Source organism: Falco cherrug, chromosome 5 (genome assembly GCF_023634085.1).
Source record: "Falco cherrug isolate bFalChe1 chromosome 5, bFalChe1.pri, whole genome shotgun sequence".
In the NCBI taxonomy this organism is placed as follows: domain Eukaryota; kingdom Metazoa; phylum Chordata; class Aves; order Falconiformes; family Falconidae; genus Falco; species Falco cherrug.
Window position 1 is genome coordinate 90,135,576 of NC_073701.1, and position 24,759 is coordinate 90,160,334.

The 24,759-nt window shown below is 37.0% G+C and overlaps 1 protein-coding gene across 3 annotated transcripts in view; it reads right to left on the minus strand.

Annotated features, from left to right (window-relative positions):
* Positions 1-24,759, minus strand: part of TBC1D22A (TBC1 domain family member 22A) — a 180,121-nt gene that overhangs the window by 61,524 nt on the left and 93,838 nt on the right. For all 3 annotated transcript variants that reach the window (XM_055712205.1, XM_055712207.1, XM_055712206.1), the window contains exon 11: positions 16,338-16,465. In XM_055712205.1, the coding sequence (XP_055568180.1) occupies positions 16,338-16,465 (128 nt within the window). The remainder of the gene's footprint in view (positions 1-16,337; positions 16,466-24,759) is intronic.

Here is a 24,759-nt window from a genome sequence, read left to right on the forward strand (position 1 = left end):
AAAAATGTTGAATATACAAACAAATATACTTTCATAGACATATCTTTTCAAATAGGTGAACAGACTAGACAAATTTTTTTTTAAAAAAGACACAGTAGTACCAAATTAATTCATTAACTTAAAATGTGCTGGTTTTACTAGCAATAACTGATTTGTATACTTGTTTAGAATAACCAGTATAACAACCTAGTATTTCAAAACTTGTACTTTCTAGTGTACGTTCTATACTCTGAACAGAGATCTGAATAATCAGAAGGACAACTTACTTTCTGAAGCAGTGCCAAACTGAAGATTCTTATGCTGAATTTTTTTATTGTTTTGAAATGAATCTTGACAGCTAAAGGCAGCAGAGATTTAGTGGAATAATGCTTGCTAATGACAGCCCAGAGGACGGAAGAAATCAGATTTAATTTGAAAACCACTGTTGATAACTGATGCCATGTTAGGCATCACTTTAGAGCCTCTTCATATTCACCTACATACTGCAACATTTTATTTCAGTTTCACACTAAAAAAATATTAATTCCAATTAAGCACAGAACAGCCAAGATCTAGCACAGCTTTACACACACTTTGAAATAGTTGGAATCTTCTGATCAGTAATTCCTCAACTACTGCTGGGGAAAAAAAAAAAAAAAGTAAATTGGGTACCCACAAGAATACTTACAGAGAAAAATGGCAAGAAAATGAAGGAACTGAATGATGGAAGATCTGAGTAATGACAGCAGCAGCAAATTACATATTCTATCTGATTTAAAGAGATCCATATTAGACAAAAAATTCAAAATGAGAATAAGAGTTGGGGTTTTCGAAATTTTTGAGGGGAAAGTAGAGTACAGATAGTCTGGAAAATGTGAAAGAAAAATATGTTGAACAAAAAATCCTATGCAGGATCTACTACAAAAAGTTACAAAGTAAGAGAACAGAGAGCCTTCAGGAGGAAAAAGAATAATTCTTGGTATCAGTAATTGTCATCAGCTATCTAGGGAGAACTCTCATACAGACACTCCGAAATGCACATCTTAACTAAGGGAGTCAGATCAGAAAAAAAAGAAAGTAGATATGCAAATGATCAGCAAAAGCTGACAGTGAAGTTGTAGGAAATTCTCAGATCACCCATGAATAGGATGGAGAAGGAAAAGTAAAAAAGGACCAAGAACCCCTGTGAGACTGGAAGAAAGGGCAGAATAGCTCTCAAAATAGACAGTCAAGGGCAACGCAAGTGGCAGAGCAAAGCACAAGACTGTCATATATCAGGAAAACAAGAAAGACCAGAATATTAAGGAAGAAGTGATCATTACCAGGAGCTAAAGCACTGGAGAGACAAAAGAAGATAAGGTTCTTAATATTTCATGTAATTCTAATGATGTTGTGCATTCCAGAAACAAACAATAATTATACTGATTTCATAATCCCCCTAACAAGTATCTATGCTACTATAAAGAAGCTATTTTTACTGGATTTTACTGGATTTGTTGAATACTTGTTTGTCCTTTCTTTCCCCTAATAAGGTTGCATTTCAATTTAGATACTACATCTTAGACAGTGGAAAAGAGTTAAAATTATTCTGAAAGCTTAATACATTTCCTGTGCTGGCTGCTTAAAAGCTTTGTCACTAAAATTGTCTGCTTGGAAGCAAATCAGGTCAATCTACACACGTCAACCTACTAATCTTCAGTGTAGTAGAATGTTCTGCAGTACATAGATTAATTTTATCACAAATATATACAAATTATTTAACATAAAGTAGTGAGGCTACCCTGTTTTGTAAAGTGGTATCAACTGTACCTTTCTGTACATTTCTGAATTTCAAGTCTATTTTATGGTGATTTATTTTGTTTCTTACATAGATGGAGTTCTGCTATTCAGAAATGTGTTATGCACAATAATATAAACCATATATTCAGTATTATTTCCAATGTTGTTCATTTAGAGAAGGAACAAAATGCTTGCATTTTTATTCAACTGCTCATCTTAAATTTATTATGAACACTTCTGATGAAGTGTTTTTTCTGATTGTAAATTTTTACTGTTCAAAGTTGGAAACATCATGGATTCTCATATTAAGGTAATATATATCAACCCTGTGTTAGCTATGGATGTTTTAATAGATTTAAAACAAGGAACCAGAGAACTGTACATGTTACGATTATTTTACATTTGTTCTGGTTTTAACTACAACAATAAGTCATTAGAAACAAAAGGAAAAAAATCAAATGATAGTCAGGGTTTAGTTGTTAGCATTCACTTCTGTGGGCACCAATAACCTGCATAACTAACAACAGGAGCTTGAGAAAAGAGAACCAAGTAGATTCTAGTTTTAAAATACTAAACTTGAACTTGTAGCTTAATCTCACATAAGACACATAAGTGAAGCTCAGCAAGGAAGGGCTCTGTGGGAAGGAACAGCTCTACCCTGCATTGCAGGGGTGTCCTGCAAAGTTCCTGTTGTGCTCCTGCTCCTTTCCTCAGCGATTCTGAATTACACACTGACTCTGCATCCCTGCTCATAGCCTACACAGGAAAGTCCCTGCAAAGAAACACAAGCAGAATACCATATCCACTAACTCAAATTTAAAGAACATTATGAGAAATGGGCTATGAGAAAAAAAACCCTGAATCAGTATGCTCAAATAAGTTTCAGATAAGAATGCTTCCCTTGCTTCTTTCTTTTTTTTTCTTTTTTTTTTTTTGTTTAAAATAGTACCTAAAGGCAGAAAAGGTGAAACGTGTTAAGTATAACTTACACTGAATCAATTTTAAAAGAACACCCTGGAAAGACAGTAGTAATTATTTTACTACATTGCATAAAAGGATGCTTACAATGGGTTTGAAAACTTTTTTCAAGTGTTTAAGGTCTAATAGTAACAATAAATTTTTAAAGTAATGAAGGAAGCTTACTCTCCTTTCGCTAAGTAAAATCCACGTGGTTGTGCAAGCCACACAGCTGACAGCAGCACTCCAGTTTGGATCTGTGCTTCTCCATGCATCACAAAGGTACTTTTTATCAACAGCGGAAGAGTTTGTCATGAACAAATGCCCTGAAGACAAGCTTACAGTTATCTATTACTATAACCATCATCTGGCTAACAGAATTTTCATTGTGTATAGCTAAAATTAACGTCTCTAACTTTCACATACTAGTTTTATATTACCGTGTTAGCAGTTATAAAATGAAATTTAGTAACTGAAAATAAACAGTGTTACACAGACACTGGCACAACTTAATTGAGGTAAACCAGGAATAACTGAACTAAGATAGGCTACAACATATAACAATACTGTATGTAGAGAATCACCTACTTTGCAGAAGCACTGAGGTTACTTATTTTAAGCACCTGGCTTATGTGAATCTGTGTGACTCAGACTATGAAAATAACAGAATTAAGTTCCAACAGTGTCACATCCAGTAGTGATACTTTGGGATGTGATCACTCAGAGGACTTAAGTTAGGTCTAAGTAAACTGAGAGAATACCTATTAAGTCAACAGAAAGTGTGGAGTACAATTTTCAGACAAGAGCCATACACTCAGCACCAACTGAAACAATAGTCAAAGGAGATTAAAATCTGATATATTTAACTAATATAGCCTACTTTACCGAATATCTAGGATAATAAGCACATTAGTAAAGCAAAAGCGCACAAGGCTTTTTGAACAAGATTTTAGTATTTCTTAAGCCAAGTAAATGTCTTCCTTTATCCATGCTGTTTTATTAAAAAAAAAACACCCAAGCATAAAATCAGTTAATCTAGAAACTGTTGGCCTACTCACATAAGTAGCACTAACAAAGGAGTTTCAACATTGAGAGGACATTAACTTTTCTTTTAGAGAAACAGGAAAATGTAATTGTAAATAGAACCAAGTGATGTGTTTAAGGTCACCTACAATAATTTATTTGCTATGTAACGGGAAGTTATTTAATACCACATTGAACGCAATAAAACGTCTTGCATTTGAGTGATGTTTGATAATACTTCACCTCTACACACGCATCCCCACTCTGACCACTACTTGTGCGTATAGCACGAGACAGATGGGCTAAATTGTTTCCCTCACATCTCCACAAGAAGAGGAGACGTGGCTATGCAAAATCCCCTCCGCGCATGCAGACTTCCTATAGAGGGAAAAAACCATATTCCATGTACAAAGACAGCTTTATAAAAAACTTCACAACATGGAATTCCACAGCTGCTTCAGGACAATGAAAGCATAGGCTCACTGCCTTGCGTGTACTTATGCGATTTCATTTATGCAAACATAAAGTGTTATGTAGTCATGTAAAATCATTAGACTCATCCAGGTGAAAGCTTACCCAACAGAGAAAAGTTACATTATCTCAAAGCAACAGTGAAATGACAGTGAAGATTGACAGCTCAGCATGCCACGGAAACCTCTGACAGCTCACTCATCAGAAAGACATTCACCTTTGCCATTCTAGATATTCACCTCATTGTGAGGCAGGAAAGCATGAGACCAGCATAAGGGAAGTTGTAATAATGGACAATGGCATATGTGGAAGCAAAGGCAGAAATATGTTAGTGATTGCTTCATACGTGTATCTCAAGTAGAAAACATGGACACATATCTTCAAATCACTTGCAAGACAACTCCTTTTTTGAAAAGCATGTGATAAATTCTCAGTTCCTGACTTCCTAATCTGCATAAGCAAAACATATGTGAAGCACCTACTCAATATGTACTTGTTTTAATTATGTCTAATGTAAGTCACAGAATCATTTAAGTTGGAAAGGACTTCCCGAGATCATCCAGTCTAATCACTCTGCTAAACAGGGTCATCTAGACTGGGTTGTCTAGGACCATGTCCAGCTGGCTTCTGAACACCTACAAGGATGGAAACCCCATAAATTAGGCAACCTCTGCCAGTGTTTGATGACCTTCACAGGACAAAAATGTTTTCTTGTGTTCAAACAGAATTCCACATGAGTCAGTTTGTGCCCATAACCCCATGTCTTATCGCTGGGCACTGCTGAGAACTTTTGCAAATAGGAACATAATTCAGAGACAAAGGGAATACAGGAGGACTTGAGATCCTAGTTTTTAAACTACCTTTGAAATTACAGAAAGGTGCTACGAAAGTCATTTGTGTACAGAATCTAAAAGATACAGAAAATTAAAGAGCATATGGATGTGAGGAAGGCAATTTTTCTTTCTCTCTTCTTCTATAGCAATGTTATTCTCTTTCAGACTTTGGTCTTTAAGAACAGTATTCATTTTAATAAAGCCTTCCTCTAAAAACACTGACTACTTCAAAATAGCCAAGAAGAAAAACAAACTGTTTTCTAGACTGTATCTAACATTCTATAGTCGTGCATCAAGACCTTAATCAATAAAGCACTTAAGATTACATGCTTAATTAGCTGAATTCATGAGTTATTCTATTGAAGTCAATGAGATCACTCACAGTAAGTTAAGCATAAGAACTTTATTTCATCCTCTTGGCATTCAGAATCAGCTTCCATTTAGCCACAGAAAAATTGCCATCTATTTCAATAGTACTGGAAGCTGTCGAAAGAACTTGAACCTAGAAAAACCTACAGGTTTCCCTATGCATATCACTGAGCTTTGATTTTGTATGCTTTTTGCACGTCTAAATACCTTCCGTATAAAATAGCATGGCTACACAGCTTTGGCCTTGTCTTATTTGCCACACTGAATCCTCCCTGATGTCAGTGAAAGCTACCAAAGAAAAATGGACAAAAACTGGCAATATGCAAACATATTTGCAATCCACACTTACTTGCATTAACATTTCACATGATAAAAAAGTCCTTTTGAATATTATGAAGGGAATGCTAACTCATTTTTTTTCAGAAATTCAAGAGTGCTTCCATTCTGAGATTAAGATTTCTTAATTTAAGTGTCTACAAAAGCACCTTGTGTACTTAACATACACAGGTAATGATGATGATGTAATGAGTATGTTCAATGAAGCCTAAAAAAGGGATTCAACTGACCAGCTACACTAAGCCTCAGCTAACTTCTCTGGGATGCTCTGAGTTTACTTACTAGGTCTCCATCAGCTATCAGGGAAGCTTAGATACCTCGATGCAGCAATAGACATGCACAAACTTACAGAAAGGCACCTGAATTTTTGTGTTTATACCTCATACGAACCCCCACCTCTGCTGTTCCCAGTAAGCCCATAGGTAGGAAGGCCAGAGACTAGGAACTAGGAATCAGAGTTCCAGATCCAACAGACTTTTAAACCCAGAAATTCCCATGTATGGGGAAGTAACATGTAAATTTGAAGGCATGCATTTGTGCCAAATGAGAACGTAAACTTTCCTGGGTGTCATATTTAAGCATCTCTTGCATAAGCTACTGTCAGTTTTATGATTAATTGCTAGTGTAAGCGCATATTTCTTGGAGTTCAGGTAAATACCACTACACAGGCATTCACTCCCAAGAAGTAACCTGACACACATCCCTTATGGTCCCCAGCCTGCTCTGCCGTACCACAGAATTTGAGCAGAGATACCAAAACTGCCAAGATTGAGTCTTCCCACAAGGCCAAGAGAGAAGGTGAAAATAAAGACCAGGCTAAGCAGATGAGATGGCTAAGATCCTAATTAGGAAAGGTATAATTAGTAGAGCTATAGGTATAAAGCTTATTTTATTTGATGGAGGAACTGAGGGTTGTTTTTTTTTTATAAAAATCCTTGTTGTGGCAAATCATACATGACAGGATATGGGGGAAGGTGAGGACGTGTAACCGTTGATCACAGTGTGGGATCTGAGTGTGCATGCTGCTCTGTGAAGACTATGGTCCAGCTCAGAATCAGTACCCACTCAGTCTGCTTTCACTGGGAATTTGGAACTCTGTCGCTCAAGAAGAAACTGCAAAATACATCGGAACAACAAACTAGACCTGGGTGATCAACAAAAGAGTACCAATCATACATATACGTCACTGTAAGTCTACAAATAGCATATTGGCTTACTTCTTTTCTAGGAGAAAACCTGAGAGCTTATATAAATGTGAATGAGTGTATTTTAAGGTCACATTGAAAAGTTGAATTATTGTTTAAGAAACTTGGTTTTTCACCATTGCGCACATAATGCTTACGCACATTAATGACTGCACATATCATATACACGGTCCAGTTCTTTTTTTTGCCTAGCATTCTTACTGTCTTTTCTTTGACTTTTATTTCAGATTGCGGTTAGCACAAGATAAACAACAAGAGGTCACTGACTTCAGTGCTATGCCACAGAAATATAATTGCCTGCCACAATAAAGTACTAATGAGCACAACTCTTGTCAATGGGAGATTGCCGTGGCAACAAAGTTATCCCAGAAGATACCCATGTGGTAGAAGGTGATGACAGTCAGTTGCCTGACAAAGACTTAAAAAGTATAAAATCTTTTCAACTGCTCAAGTTGAAAGAAACTACATATCAGGAGTCTACTGACATAGGGGGAAATACTGACTTGCTGAACACAAAAGGAGCTAGAAACTTCCAAAGAAATGCAGAGTCAGAATAAAGATGTTTTGTTTAAACGGGAACATGTTTAGAATCCCAATTTTGCACATGAAGTCCTTCTCTCATATGTTCACATCTTCTTATGGTATCCAAAAACTAAATCAGATTCAAATCATACTTTTAGATTTACTTTTAAAGAAAACAATGTGAAAAGGTGTTCTTGAATTATAGCGAATGTGGGTAAGATCAAGGCTGGGTTCAGTAGACAGCAAGACAGTGAATTCCAGCTCTCAAGTAAGAAGCAAAATAAATAAATAAATAATAATCTCCAGGAGAAAACAAGAGGCTGCAGAAATAAAGGGAGAGGCATGACGTAAGTACAGGCTCCAGAGGCCACTGACGCTCTTTAATCCAGGAGCTGGTTTCCTTGACGGTATATGGCAGGTGGACAAGAACAGTCATTACCAAGTCACACAGTATTTTTATATGTATTTCCAAAGAAAATTAAACTCTCACATTCACATTTGATATCTGGGCAGGAAAGGTTATACCCCACTATGTCCGTGTCCCCTACTCCAGAAACATTTAACCCACTGGACAGTTTCAATCAAATTGGCAAATGCCTAGAAATCTTAAAATCATGATCTTACCCATATGTTAGTAAATGCATATTAAATATTCAAATGTCCAAACACTTAACAAGGTCACTAAGCAAGACTCTAAAATTAAGTTGTCAAACAAGAAAGTGTTCATGAATTAAAAGGACAAAAATAACATAATAGGATCTGTGTTACTAAGTTGTCTTAAAAAAGAATAGTTTGATAGTGATGCAAAATTATTCAGGATAGCTTTTATTGGTAAAAAAATAAAGTTGGCTGCAAAAAGTTGCAGAAAGCTATTGTGTCACTGAATAACAAAATGGCAAATGAAATTCAGTCTAGATAACCACACAGGGAAACACACCGATGTTGTCCTCAACATTAACCAGAGACCAACAAGCTGGACTAACTATGAAGTTACCTGAAAGCACTCATATTCAACAGGAGAAAAAGCATGAAAAATAAATATAAAAATAAAGAAACAAACAGAAAACAATTTCATCCCAGTCTATCAATCTATGGTGTGCCCATCTCCTTCTTGAAGCAGTTTCCATCTAGTATATGACAGAAATCAAATTTATAGTAAAACTATAGATTACAGAGAAGATAAGCACAAAAAGTGCATGTAACGGCTTCTATAAGTAGAGATATTTGTAGCTTGGAAAAGGAGTGATTGCATACAGAGACAGAAAACAGTTCTGAAACAGGTGATGGGGGAAAGTGAATAAAGAATGATTTGACAATTTCTCATAATCAAAGAAATAAGTGGAAGTTACTTCAGAAGAATCTTTTGTTAAATGAGAGAAGAATTTCTTTCCTCACTGCGTAACAAAATTGCAAAAAATCACCAGCATGGGATGTTTTAAACAGTGTATCTTAAAACAATTAGATACATATTTAAAAATATTCAATGGGCATTTTAAAAATACGTATAACAAATATAATAAAGCTTGTAAGTAGTAGAAGATGGGAGGGTATATACCTTCTCCACATTTTTGATCTCACTCTAAATATTTGTTGTCCACTTAACCTAATCTGGTTCAAGGACCTTTACAGTCCAAACCATGCTTTGTGTAAAACAGGAAAAATAGACCAGACCACTGGGACAGTGAGAGGTCTCAGTCTCCTGTTAAAGAAAAGGATGAAAACAATTTTCTGCTTAATAGAATGAACTCAATATGGAAAAGATATGTTAGAACTGCCATAAAAAGAAAAATATTCCTGGCCATGAAAAATTAAATCTGCTTTCAGTAGATGTATTTTGAGTCTCTTGTCTCAGGTGGCTTACGGCTCTGATTGAGGCCAGAGTAGTAATAATACCTTTCTTGTATAGATTCTCTGGTGTCTGTTGAGAAACACTCCTGTTTCAACTTTAATAGTTTGTTGTTTTTTTTTAAATAAATACTAATCACAAGACAACTCTACCAAAAAACAAACTAAAATCATTGTCATTTTTGTGGAATCAAAATCTCTGATTGAGTCTATGCAAAAAAATGGAAACACAGGAAAAAAATGTAACTGCATTTTTAAACATCCTAAATTTCAGTGACTGATGGCCAGACAAATAACATTACTACATCTAAACTTTTTTTCTGCCCTTTTTTTCTGCCTTTTTTTTTTTTTTTTTGGGGGGGGGGGGCGGGGGCGGGGCAGGGCGGGCAGGGATGTGGTGCTGTTGAAATATCTGTCAAAGTTTTATTTTAATATGTCCCTAGTTAGATGGATAAAAAGAAAGCCTGTGCTTCTGCAGTTATTCATGACCTTCAGCACGATTTCTGGGTCCTCAGCACTTCTGGATAATGATACAAATGTTGTTCATTAAAATACAACATTAGATGTCTACTTTTAAACAAAATCCCCTTAATCAAAAGCTAGTAATGAGCTACATAAATTACACCAACAAATAAATGGGAAACAAAGATGTCTGTTACCACATTGGTCAACAGAGTATGAGGTCCAACATGAGATACATGACAATAAAAATTAACACTAAGCCAAAGAGAGGGAAAATTTCATTCCTCCTTGAAGAAAGGATATAAATGGCTGGTCTATGATAATACTTGGTCTAATGAAGACACACATTTTTCAAAAAATGAAATATTGTTTATTTTGAGCACAGTAAGCATCAGTCTCCTGGATGAAGAAGAAAGATTAGATTTCAAGGAGGAAAAATTACATTTTTCTGGATCCATCTGCAGGACCTCAGGAAGAGGACATAAGCCAGTAGGTTCCAGCAGCAATGGGTGCTCTCTATTGATGTTTGTCTAACAGATGCAACCTGAGAAATTTACTACCCACCAAGAAAAAAAACCTTCTTAGGAAAAGACTGCAAATAAGCTGGAAAAGGACAAGCAATCGTTCTGATTTAACACTAGGGTTCAAATCACAGCTCTGCTCTCTTACCCTCCCTCCCTTGTACTGGCTGTGGTACTCATCAGCCCCCTCACTGGGCTAATCTCAAGAAAACTAACAAATACTGCCAAGGAGCAGGGGGTAACAGGAACTAGGAGAAAAACCTGTTTCAGTAGCATGAACTCATCGGTATTGCCAAATTCTATCGGTGTTGTTATTTGCATTTTCCTATACCTTTTCCAAATCTTTGTAACTGTTTTGCATTTTACATAGTAGGATTATATACTTGAATTTGTATTTATTTTCTATGGTAAGCCTTAAAATATCTTGGCAACACTAGTTTTCCTCACACAAGAACAGGGTAAAGCTGTAAAGTAGGAGACCAGGGCATTGTAAACACTACCTACCTCACCTGCCTGTTTTGAGGTGTATCCAATGAGTTGAGTGTGTGACTACCAGCTACATCAGCCTACTGGTGAGCTAGCAAGAGTGCTTCGAAACAAAAGCACTTCTTGGCAGGAGAAAATATTAGGCTGTACACTTGAAGTCTAAACATTCACACAGCACTTGCCACCAGGTATTTCAAATTGAAAACTAATATACATAGTTGCTACAATTTTTTTCTTTTCTTTTTTTTTTTAACCCTGAAGAAGTTTTTAGCTATGGAACTTATGTCAGTGTCTTTTCTGTAAATTATGTACCACTACAAAGTTACTTCCATGGAGAAATCACTGGACAAAAGACAGCACAAAAAGGTAATTTATATAAGAACACCAGATCAGAAGGAAAACACTGCAATGAAAAATACATGCACACCATTTACCTGAAAAGTAAATATAATAAAGTACTTGTATGCCAATGAAAAATTTTATCCTACTTAAAACAGCAGTCGATACAACACTGTATTATCTGTATCAGTATGATTTCACAGCATTGTTAAAGCCTTCCTTCTAGCTGCAAACTTCCCAGAAATCAAATGCAATTTTGAATTCAATATTTAAGCAGTTCAAAAATACTGATAGTTAAAACTAAATACTGTTGTGCTCTAAGTACTGGTATACAATCACTGATGTTCAAGACGCATATTGCTATTTCTATTCAAGGATGAAAATTTAGAACAGATGCCAACACTGTAATGGCATTGCTTCCTCCCCCCTCCCCAAAAGAGAAGTAGGCAGCTACATAAACACAGTGGATCTTAAAAGTGTCCCAAGGACAACATGCACTTTAAGAAATAAAATATACCAAAAGAAAATCTTGATGCAGACATCAATAAAATGTCTTGAGCTGAAGCATGGATACCTTCTGAGGTTTTGATGGTAAATATTTAATATATTTATCCAGAGTAGAACAGCACAGATGCTGAGCATGGAGACATCCACAACATTTCTAATCCAATAGTTTGAATATTTTAAGTCAGAGTTAGAAGCCAACAAAAGTCAGTTTCAAATACACAAAGCAATCTTTAAATTAGTGTCAAAATGCCCCTCTGGCAAGGAACAAATATAAAACTAACCTGCATTCCTTGAGTCCATAGAAATATGTTAAACACTTATGTATCCTGAATAATTCAGCCATCATGCTATCTCATTTTACCAATCCTTCATACCAAAAGAGATACAAAATGTGAAATAAAAAAGCAAAAGATAATAAAAAGATAAAACTGAGGTCTTATGTTACACTATTTTGGTTTGTGTAATCTTTCACACTTTACAGTTTATGAACATTCATATTAATCAGTTCTACAGAGTTAAAATTTGAATGTTTTGGGTATAACTTAACAAGCAATTTCTATTTTGAAAGAATTCACAAGGCATTTACAGCATTTATCTTAAAAACAAAAACAAAACAATGAAAACCAAACAGCAAAAAAACAATAGCAAACCTGAATCAAGTGAAAAAGTGGGGTAATTCATTCTCATTAAAATGCAATTCAGGTTAAAGCATAAACCAAACTGAATATTTATAGCTAAGAAGCTCTCACAACATATCCTTTGTAAGCAAGATGCATAATGTCTTTAATTTTTCTACTTTACAAAGTTCTGCTACAGAAGACAGTGATATATTTTAGTGGATCTCACAGATACAGTTACAGAATACCAGAGGATTTACCGAAGCGAGTATTTGGGAACCTTTCCAAATTTCTCTTCCCTTCAAATTTTAACTTGCTCAAGTACAGGTATTTCAGATTATATGTTCAATGATTTATTTCACAGAGCCTAACAAATGACTGATGAATCCTAAATTAAACTAGACAGAAAATATGACACCAACCAGAGCAGCAATGGTACTCTGGTACAATGGTACCTACCAGAGACAGAGGTAGACATCACTTAAGTGTCCAATCCTACTCTCACCAACGTCAATGGAAGAACTCCAACATATTTGGAGAAACAGAACGCAGTTCTAGCAGCTCCAGACAACAACAGTTATCTATTTCACCAGGAAGTATATGACAGCAGGCTATTTAAGTTTGTTGTTATTCCACTGACCCCCCCCCGTGTTACAGTTCATGAGAAAATGAGGCCTGAGAATGTGCTGTCTCCAGCTTACATTCCAGATTGGTCAATTTTTATCTTTCCACTTCAAACACAGAGAAACATGCAGCTCAGCAAGACAAGGCATTATTTCAGCTTTGATGGGGAGAGAGGAAGACAAAGGAGACAAAACGCTTTTTTCTGTGAAAAAAAATCATCAGCAGGATCCTCCCTTTCAAGGGAGGCCACTGCTCTCTAATCCTTGGGAGGGGAGCGAAGCCATCCATCATCGCCCTGGCTTTCTGCAGGAAACGAGGGAGCCAACCTCCAGTGCAGAAATGAAGGAATCTGACAGACCCACCTGTCTGTCTTTCCATTCCTTCCACATGAAGGAATCTGACAGTCCCACCTATCCTGATCGTCCTCCAGCACCACTCCTATGCTGTTCCCAAATTGTGCTGTGCACTGGGACTAGAGCTGCCTGTGAACAGTATCTTGCAAAATCCCTCATCGCTTCCTGAGAGCCATAAAGTGGGTAGAGTCTGAGCAGAAGCTCTTGCATCAGCAGTGTAAGGATGCCTTGTAGTCCCTGCTGTGGCTAATATTACTTCGCAACATGATTAGTTCACCTTCTCTCTGAACTTATACTGCAGTTAAAGGTGCTTCTGTTTGCAGTAGTTCAAGAGTATCGAGGGCGGGGGTGGGAGTCAGTACATGCACATACTAACTAGCCACTAAAATAGCAGAAGACATAAGTGTAGAAATCTCAGAAGAATCCTCATGTTGTCTTGCTTTCCTGTTTTAGGACATACAATATAGCAAAATCAAGCCTAATAACATCATCTGCCTTTGAGTACACTGAGAAAAACAGTCAAGCATCTATCCAGGCTGTTACAATTCTCAGTAGGATTGCTCCTTCCATCTGTATCTGGAAAGCTAAATTTCTTTCAAAAAAATAAGATCCCCTATTACATTTCTGCCTTTGCTAATTTTAAGTCTCTTTCAAATCCAACATCACAGGTCCTAGACCCTCTGAAAAATTTCTTTACCAGTGTATCTTTAAATGACATTTTGGCCTATAGCAGGATTTACAGTTGAAAATATGAATCAGAAGATAAAACTAACTGAGCAAATTCCATCTCTAAAGTGTTTTCCATTTGGAAAGCAGCACTGCTGGTACAGTTCTAAATGAATAAGTTATAAATCATATGCAACCGAACTGCTTAGGGACAAGTTATTTATGTAAAAATCCATAATGTTATTGCATAGCACTTTAGCAAAGAGTTTGCACAAACTTTACTGCATCTTGTAGGTTCACTGCATTTATTACCCATATTATCAAGTTGATAAGATTCATATTATAGGTTGTTAACAAGTTTGGTACAAGCACAGCTGAAACCTGGTAAGCGACTTGTGGAATTGCTTAAGGTTGTTTCATTCAGAAAAAGGGTTGGTAGGAGACTTCTACGTTAAGGTATCCTGACTGGTTTTGAATACACTACTCACCAAGAAATGCATACAGAACAGTTTGCAAAATACCGAAACCTAGAAAGCAGTACAGATGTGCTGCATATGTCGACTTAAAATACAGAATTACTCCTTAAGTACATTAGATATATATAAAATAATCTCACTCTAGGTATAAGAAACTCATTTAGGTATTTAGGTACAAGAAACCTTCATTTAAAAGATACCCTTGGAAATCTCATGTAAATACGTAAGTATTAAGCTTTTAAATACCATAGAGAACTATTGTAATATAGCAGAATTTGCTACAAATTAGAATTAAGTAATTAGAACCACTTATGGATAAAGATCCCATTGAAGTGTAACTTGAGAGGTGCCTATGGACTAGCAATGAGAAAAGTTTCCTTTCAGCATGGCACCAGCTAGTTTGAGAAAGCAACCTCATGCTTGGCCTTCAAAAGAACTTTCTCAACAGTACCATAGAAGGATAGCTCACAGATGAGCTCAAAGTGAAGTTCTGGCAAAACCAGCTATTTCTTGGGCACATCTGGGTGGTTACTGGGATTAAGGAAGAGCTTTTACATGATTTTAGCACATTGATGATAATGATCAAGTACTGAATGCAGCATTAGAGTTAGCAGTGTAAAAATCTTTCAGGAGTTAGAAACGCTGCGGCAATAGCAACAAAAATTATTCAAAATGAGAGAAATTAGCTACAGTGAAACACTGAAACTGCTCAATCATTACATTTATCAGAAAGATTTTATAAAGAATAAATATTTTGCACTGGAAGAAAATGTCAGGTAATAACAGATATTAGAATGAGTAACAGATGTTAAAATGAGACAAAGGAGGTATAAAAGGACCCCCAGAGGGAAGCAAAATTCAGCCAAATTCAATTCAGAAAACTGCTGAAGATGAACCACCAACTAAAACCTGCAAGGAAACCAACCACCTCTTATGACCGACTTAACAGCAGAAGTGACAGACCCCGTCATTTATTAACATTTTCTTATCATATTTGCATACCATTCTACAAAACACACTGCACTGAAACAACTTACCAGACTCATGAAACTAATAGCAAGCAATTCTTAACCCTCTGCTAGAGGTCTGGATGGATGGTCTAAGTAGACATTCTGGCATTAAAGTGTATGAAACTCAATAAACATTAATACATAACGAATACCTATAAAGACACTGATACATAAAAATTTAACATCTCTTTACGAGACAGAAATTAGATGTTACTGTCATATTTACTAAACTAATTAAGTTGAAAATTCGTATGGAATTTAACGTTTACTTTTCTTCCTTCCCCCTCTCCCCCCGCCCTTAACTTCAATAATGAAGATAGGAGATAAGGTTATATTGTTTAAATACATATAGTCAAAAATTGCAACCAGAAGATACTGGAATGTCAAGTAACAGAACCAAGAACAGGTAAAGTTTTTCTCTGGTATCAATTCCTTCACTTGACAGTCAGGCAAGAAATTGTTGAGGAAAAATAATTACCTTAACTAGAGGCCAGTAACATAAGGAGTTTTGTCTGGACAAACAGTAAGAGAGAAGACATGACAGAAGGATGAATGCTGAGAACTGGAGACTGGAAGCTAGTATTGGATTGAGTAGTTAAGCAGATGGGCAGTAAGAAGCCTGGAACTCAGAATCGATGGAGGACACTGATTAAGCACAATTCAATGTTTTGCTTCTCTGAAGAGACAGAAGGGAATACTGACATTAACTCATGCTTTGAGTGAGTGTTCATTTTAGTACTATAAATTATCATGACATCAAGTGCTTGGTTTTGAAGGGCAAGAAGACTAAAGACACTAAATGTTTCTAAGTGGTGATGATCACTGAAGGCTTTTTCTCTTATTATGATGATTTTCAGATGACAATAAACCAAAAAGGTTCAAGACAAAACACATAGAAATGTATTGGCGTGTCCAAAAAACAATATACAAGTTACAGAGGTTTAAAAATATACTTACTTGGTATGTGTCCCATAACCTTATAGTACACCGTAAAGGGACTTCTCTCATCAGCAAGTTATTCATCCATCGGAAAGCAAATTGCAAGTACTTCACCTCATGTTGATCCAAGTGCCTATGAACTTGTTCTGAAGACAGAATAAACAGACATTTTACTGCAATTTTTCTGAAGTTCATAAGTATCAAATGCACTGTCTAAAAGAATAAGGTACTCTTCCAATCTCAAGCAAATAAAATATAGTGGTACATGCCAACTCTTACAACTGAATGAAAATCCCCAAAATAGAAACAACTAGTTAACCATTACATTGGGTTTATTTTTCTGTCTCTGGATGTCTTAAAAAAACTGCCCTCAGTTGTGTTATGTTAAGAAAAGATTAAGGTCAGAGCTTTACAGTATATCACAAAAATAAAGTTACAAAATGAAATTATTAGCTATATATATCCTCACTAATTTCTTAGGCTGCAAATTATTTGGGGCAAGACTACAAGAGACAAGGTTTGCAAATAAAACAATGGCTTCCAAAAATAAAGTGTTGGTAATAAAAAGACAGTATTAAATTAACAGGACAAAGAAATATTAGGAAAGTACATGTAAAGGTTGTATTCAATCCAGACAAAAAAAAAAACCAACTGTGAAATTAATGTAGGAAATACAGTGAACAAATTTAAGTAATTTGCAGCTTAAATAATTTCTTAGTTTAACAAATAGATACAAATAAACCCCAGTACAAATAAATTGTTTCTAAAGCAGTACTCATACACACTCTGTTTACTGCAGCACGTTTACTATTTGAAAGCTGTGATAATCACTTGCATGGGTTATTGCTAGAGCTAATAGAACTGATCTACTACATGGCTTTTATATATTGAGCAGAATTTCCACCAAAAAGGATCACAGACATTCTGTTACCAGGTTTCCACTAACTGGCTCAAGTATGACATTGGCATTATGTGACTGACAAATACTGCAGAAATGCTAATTTCTTATTTTGGATAGATTTATGACAAGAAGTCTTTCTTAAAGCCTAAATAAGACATTCCTACTGTCTGTCTTTATGCAAATTACATTCTTGGAAGATTTCTCTACCCAGATCATCCTTTGTCCACATTCACTGAGGTGTATTATCAGCTAAAACAGTGAGTACGTGCGGACCTTACAAACTTCACCTTTCTCAGAAAACTCTAAAAAGGCACTAAAATACTAAATGAACAATAACAAAAAAATCCCAACAGTATGGCAGTGCCATTACAAGAAACACTACTTAAAGATTAAGGTAGCAGAAATTAATTGCACTAGATTATAATACAGACTTAAGTTATTAGAACAATTTTTTTCCTCAAGATGTATTTTGTGGCTATATGAAAGTGTCAGCCAATACGATACAGTTGTTTCAATATGGAAGCAAGCAAAAATTTTGTAGATTTTAAAAACAACCAACAGTGATTTTTTTTTTTTAAAATAACACCAGTCACAACACATTACACCAAAGGTCCACCTATCACAACATCCCATCTCCTGTGGTGTCTGACGACAAATAATCCATGGAAATGTATAAAACACCAGCATTTCTCCATGGCACTTCTCAGCCTCTATCTACCTGTGGCTAAAGCTCTCTTCAGCAGACCTGGCATCTATGTTTCTAAGCTCATATCCTTCTGCAATATATAGACAAATATATTAAACTGTATGTACATCTTAAAACTATCTGGTACCTCTCCTGGGAACCTTTTTAAAGTTGTAGCTATATATAAAGACTTGTGAATCTTTAAACTGTGCATTTCATGTCTTTTTAAACATGCATTTCCCAGTTGGGAAACAGACAACAGCCAATATGAAGGCTAGTTCTGCACTCTGCATCAGGTCAGTAACCTGTGCAAGTGCAACAGTTATCTAGCCAGCACTCCAAACACAACAGCTAACTGCAGGGCTTACCCTGCAGCCCCTGCTCAGAAGCATTGCTAATCTAGGTTACTTTTAAAATAAATAAATAAATAAATAAATAAATATAATCAACAAATGATCTTTAAAAAAGGTGGGAATTCTGCACGCAGAGGCTCTTCCCTTTCTGTAAAACGCTGATGAAGCAATTCCCCAGCTTGAAAAGTTATTGGAAGTCGACAGATGCAGTAACCATGTGTCTTCTGCCTAAACAAGGCAGTTTATATGCAAAGTCTGTATTTTGAAGAGAGTATAAGCTTCAGAAGCCTCTGTATTTTCCTTTTCCACACAAAGGCAATGCATGCCTGTAACTTCTAAACAGAATAGAATATTTCAGTTGGAAGGGGCCTACAATCGTCATCTAGTCCAGCTGCCTGACCACTTCAGGGCTGTCCAAAACCTAAAGCATGTTATTACGGACACTGTCCAAATGCCTCTTCAACACTGACAGGCTTGGGGCATCAAACACCTCTCCAGGAAGCCTGTCCCAGGGTTTGACCACCCTCTCAGTAAAGAAAAGCTTCCTAATGTCAAGTCTGAACCTCCTTTGGCACGGCTTTGGACCATTCCCACGTGTCCTCTCGCTGGATCCCAGGGAGAAGCGCTCAGCGCCTCCCTCTCCACCTCCCCGTCCCCGGGGAGCTGTAGGGAGCAATGAGGTCGCCCCGCAGCCTCCTTTTCTCCAAACTGCCGTAGTTCTAGGCAGATTTAGCTGCAAGTTAGATATACTGAAGTGAGATACTATGTTAAATTCATTTTTTAAATGCCACATAGAGATACCTGTATTGCAGACTACTATAATTAGAAAACCTGCTACATCCAGCAGGATGTAAAAAAAGTCAACTTTCTTTCTAACTGAAGTTACTAACTCACAAACATTTTTGTTCTTCGCACAGCATAAACAAATTTCATTTGGGTACTTGCAGCCATGGGAAGTAATGAAGAACAATAAATTGTGCCACTTGTGATATTTCAACTACAGTTGTTAATGGGCATAATAAATTTCTTGAAAGTTGCTTTCTAGTCTAAACAACTTGAAAAATAGACTACTAAACTCTGTGCATTATATACAATTGATGCAAGACTGGAATAGAAGATGCTTTGAGTAAAAAAGCTAATTCTTCCTACTTTATAAGTAATCATGAGTAGAGGCTATTTTGTTGATAAAGGTAATTTGGACAGTCATAATCTAAATTTAAATTTTCCATTTCAGTGAAAATAAGTACATGTGCGCAATGAGCAAGCAAGATATATAATTACTGTCAGCTTTCAGACTTCAAGTAATTTACAAAAAATACTTCTACTAAGGTTTCTGATAGTAAAATTATTTTACAGTTTAAAAAAAAAGACATTTCTTTTAACAAAATTCAAAAGAATGTAAAATTATAGTTAAGAAGTTTCCCAATACTTTCAATAAATCTATACATACAGTTTTGGTGAAGTGAGTCTTCTGATTATAAAGAATAAAATACATTATACAGATGCATTCCAAAATAGCATACTGACAAAAAGAAATATTCTGTACATAAAAAGCATTTATAACTATTTATAATTTTAATAAATACACTTATTGTATATACTAGTTTGAATGACCACATTTACCCACCTTAAACACATGCTTCTCATGGCAGAAGAACCTATAAAGTATTTATTATTAATGTTTAATGTCAGCTTCTCATGCTGTTTTACTGATTTCAAAATTAAATTTGCATGTGGCTACAGTGTCAAAAACTAGAGCCATGGTTAAGTAAAGAAATAACCTACACTAAAGCATGACTTAATTGCTGTCCTGACTGGGAGGTACTGTTGGAGTGAATGCCTAGGCAAATTTACATATAAGCAAAGAGGAACCACAAAATAATAGTAAAATTATGCATGAATCACCAAATTATGGTAGCATAGCACGGTGCTACTGCATCCATCTGTATAATTTATTACTTCAGAACATTAGCCTTTTGGTGTTGAGCTTTACTTAACGATTCCTATGAACCCTAGCAATCTTCTCTGACATCAGCTTTAGACCTAACTTTGACATTTTTGAAAGTACTTACATTTTTCTACTCATATTTCATACCCTGGGCACTTCATTTCTAACTCGATTATATCAAAAGTTTATACATATTTCATTGTAAATATAAAAAGCACTAATTGTTAAAAATTATCTGAAATGCCGTTAAGCTGAGAATCTGATTAATAGAGGTTTTAGTTCAATGAAAGGAAGAAAAATGTGTATTTCTCATTAAGAGCCACCCAATTTTTATTGAAAAATGTACACTAGCTACAAGAGTAACTCCTCTAGCACCAATCCAAATGAACAGTGAAATAACGAGCCAACCTTTGCCACAGAGGTGTACTAGCACAGACGTTTGCACACAGAGTTGTGTTTGTACATTGCTCCTTAACATATGAAAAAATGCTATAGAAATATGCTAGTGCTCCTTTTTTCCACAGAAACATAGAATCATTTAGGTTTGAAAAAACCTTTAAGGTCATCAAGTCCAACCATAAACCTACCACTGCAAAGTCCACCACTAAGCCAGTGCCCTAAACGCCACGTCTACATGTCTCTTTAAATACCTCCAGAGACGGTGACTCAACCACGTCCCTGGGCAGCCTGTTCCAATGCCTGACAGCCCTTTCAGGGAAGCAATGTTTCCTAATATCCAACCTTGGATAATATCCATCCCTTGGAGCAACCTGAGGCCATCTCTTCTTGTTCTATCACTTGTTCCTTGGGAGAAGGACTGACCCCACCTGCCTACAGCCCCTGTCAGGGAGTTACAGAGATTGAGTGATAAGGTCCCCCCTGAGCCTCCTTCTCTACCGGCTAAACACCCCCAGCTCCCTCAGCTGCTCCTCACAGGGCTTGTGCCCCAGACCCTTCACCAGCTCCGTTGCCCTTCTCTGGACGCGCTCCCCCACCTCGATGTCTGTCTTGCACTGAGGGGCCCAAAACTGAACCCCGTGTTCGAGGTGCGGCCTCACCAGTGCCCAGTACCGGGGGACGATCACCGCCCTGGTCCTGCTGGCCGCACTGTCCCTGACACAAGCCAGGATGCCGTTGGCCGCCTTGCCCCCCGGGCACCCTGCTGGCTCATGCCCAGGGCTGTCACCCAGCCCCCCCCGGCCCTTTCCCCCCAGGCAGTTCCCAGCCCCCTGCCCCAGCCTGTCGCGCTGCGTGGGGCTGGTGTGACCCAGGGGCAGGACCCGGCACTGAGCCCTGTTGAACCTCCTACAAGTGGCCTCGGCCCATCGGCCCGGCCTGCCCAGACCCCTCTGCAGAGCCTCCTGCCCCCCAGCAGATCAGCGCTGCCCCCAGCTCGGTGCCACCTGCAAACTGGCCGAGGGTGCGCTCGGTGCCCTCGCCCAGGTCATTGATAAAGGCATTAAGCAGGGCTGGCCCCAGCACGGAGCCCTGGGGACACCAGCTGTGACCGGCCGCCAGCGGGATGTAACTCCGCTCACCACCACCCGCCGGGCCCGGCCGGCCAGCCAGCTTTTAGCCCAGGGTACAGTACACCCACCCGGGCCATGAGCTGCCAGTTTCTCCAGGAGAATGCTGGGGAGATGGTGTCAAAGGCTTTACTGACATCAGGCAGACAACACTCTAGTGGCACTCTAGCGGGTTTGGGACCACAGCAATCAAGGCAAGCATTGTAGACTTGTCATTCATAAACTAGCATAATGGAAGACAAGCCAAACAGCATGAAGCACTGACACATTTCAGAAATCAATTTCCATTTCTACTACAGATGAGAACCTCCACTGTCTAATTCTCTTCATTTTTTAATTAGTCAACTTCTTATTTAAAAAAACCCTGACATTGCAAACAAAAAAATAAACACCATAAACTTAGAGCCGAAGTTGTAACATATCCACAAATAACACAGGCACCTAATAAGAAAGCATGACACCCAGAAGAGCCATTGCTTCAAAACTTAAAACCCTTTCACTTTGAAATACATAGTCTCTTGCAAATTAAACATAGGAGCCTGCCTGTCTTTTAATTCTTTTATGACTCTCTTGGAAGGTTCTCTGTATGGAAATATGAATCTAACAATGACAACAAGTTCTTTAAAAGAGAAAAAAAAATCATTGGCAGGTAATAAACTTCTGGAGGAACGTAGTGCAGACAGAACTACTATGCAAAACTAAGAATTACTTCAGATATAGAAGGTCTTCAGTCACTATTTTATTCATGGGGTTTTTTCAAGTAATTCTTGCTATTAAATTCAACTTAACATCTTTCCAGACTTTTAAAAAACCTGATTAACAGAACAGTGTAATACAAATTTGTCCCCCTGTCTTCTCTCCATCAGTAAGAAAGATAAAAATCCAGCAAGTTTTCAACTGCAGAATTTGAAAGAATTTGTTCTTTTCCTTAGGAAGCAGATTTGGAAAAAAAATTAATCAGTCGACTTAGAAATCCAGACACTTTCCATCCCATATTAGGTTCAAACGTACTAAGAAATTATTATTTATGACTTAATGCACTCCATTTGACAGCTAATGGTGAAAATGAAGCTTCACAGCATAGGTTATAGCAAATCCATATTTAAAATTTTTAAATATCCTGTGACAAATAGCCAAAATATTAAAATGTTTTGCATTTCCTCATGGCTGATCAGATTTCTCCCATAGACTATTGTGCAAACATTAACCTTTCACTAGAGATATCAGATTATCAGTTAAATTTTGCCACTGATCATTAAAAAAGAAAATCACGTGGTTTAATCTCAAATTCATTCACAAGGGATGTGCTCGCAAGCCTGGAATTTGTCTGACCATTAGATTAAAACCAGCAAACTGCACTGTCACAATTTGTGTGCTATTGAGTAGGCAACCATGATGCTTCCCTCCTTGTGCAATATTGCAATTTCTGGACTACAGAAAATTTGTCACGGTCCAGCCCATTATAAGTATGATGTATGTACAAGCTAAACAAATACAGTAACACTTCTTTTCCAGTTTCTTCATAACGCTGTGACTTGATATTTGACAGCTTCCAAGTATTAGCTTCCATCTACAAAGCTTCAGTACTGTTTTAACTGTGCAAAGCAACTAACGAACTAGATTGCATCCTATTTAATGCAGTACTGTAGTAGGCATTTATTTCTACTTAGCTGAACTGTGGGTAGCTATCAAAAAGACATTACTGTAACACAAATAAACTACATAACCTAGAAGAACACTGCTTACTAGAAACAGTGTTACTCACAAGGGCTGTCCCTGCAAACTTGCACTCATGAGACCAGAACCTCCTGAAAAGCAGTGACAGCTTAAGGTTCACCTCCAAGTTACCATAAGCATTTCACAAAACTGGCTTTCATAAGTATTGCCTGCAAGCTTCCAGATGTCCTTAGGGAAAAAGCATCCCTTTGATTGTATCAGCTGCCATGTGGATACGGTCATCCATGCTTGTCTTCTATCATTTTGAAGCACATTTTGCTCCAGTCTAGATTCACAGATTGTTGATTAACATGGAGCAGTTCAAGCAACTTCATTGATTCAGTTAGGGACTCCTCAACCAACCCATCCACCACCACCTTGCACGTACTATCCATTCAGTCAATATAGTAACAAAATGTTGAAATCTTTTCTACCACCCCTAGATTCTTTAAACATTGTCATTTGCTTAAAATTATAGCTCACCATACTGAACCTTGCTGTCCGAAACAAGGAACTTTGTAATCAGTAAATGACTACTTTCATTTTGAGTACCTTACCTACCGAAAGCAAATTTGTATTTCAGTCTCTCTCTTCCTGAATAATTTCTACATTGTTCAAAGCCAGTATGTTTATGTGCGACAAATATAAAAAGTTTAGAGTAAAATCTTAACATCAGATGTTCTCAGATGCAGATTAAGGCTTACAACCTCCCAGCCTAAATTAGTGAAAATCTGAACAGAAGTAATTCTGTCAAGACTACAGCTTAGCAATGAGTTACTATCAGTTATTGTATATTAATTTTCATTAATATACATTAATAACAAAAGTTCCTGATGACAGGAAGAGACATTCAAAAGACCATAATTGTGCACTTGAAGACAAGATCTCATTATGATACACAATTCTGCTTCAAGTAATAGTAGGGATCTCAGTAAAAGATTTACATGCTGATTATGTCTTGTTCCAGAATTAGTTTGCCTTTTATAACTGGCTAAAATCATCCATTGTAAGAATTACGACAAAAGCGTTTAAAAAAATAAAACTGAGAAGTCCTGTACAAAATGAAAAGACGACTGGCAGAAAACCAGAAATATTACCAAATTATATTATCCTCATGGCCTACAATTTAGGGGTAACAGTCTATTTGAATTTAGCTCACTAAATGTACAGCTTGTAGCTATGACAGAAATACCTTCTTCATACATAAAAGATATGGCCAATATTCCCATACTAAAAAGCCCAAGACACTGATCCCAAAGCAGCAGAAGAAAATACCAGAGGAAGAAGGGAGGGAAAGAACGAGGGAGGGAA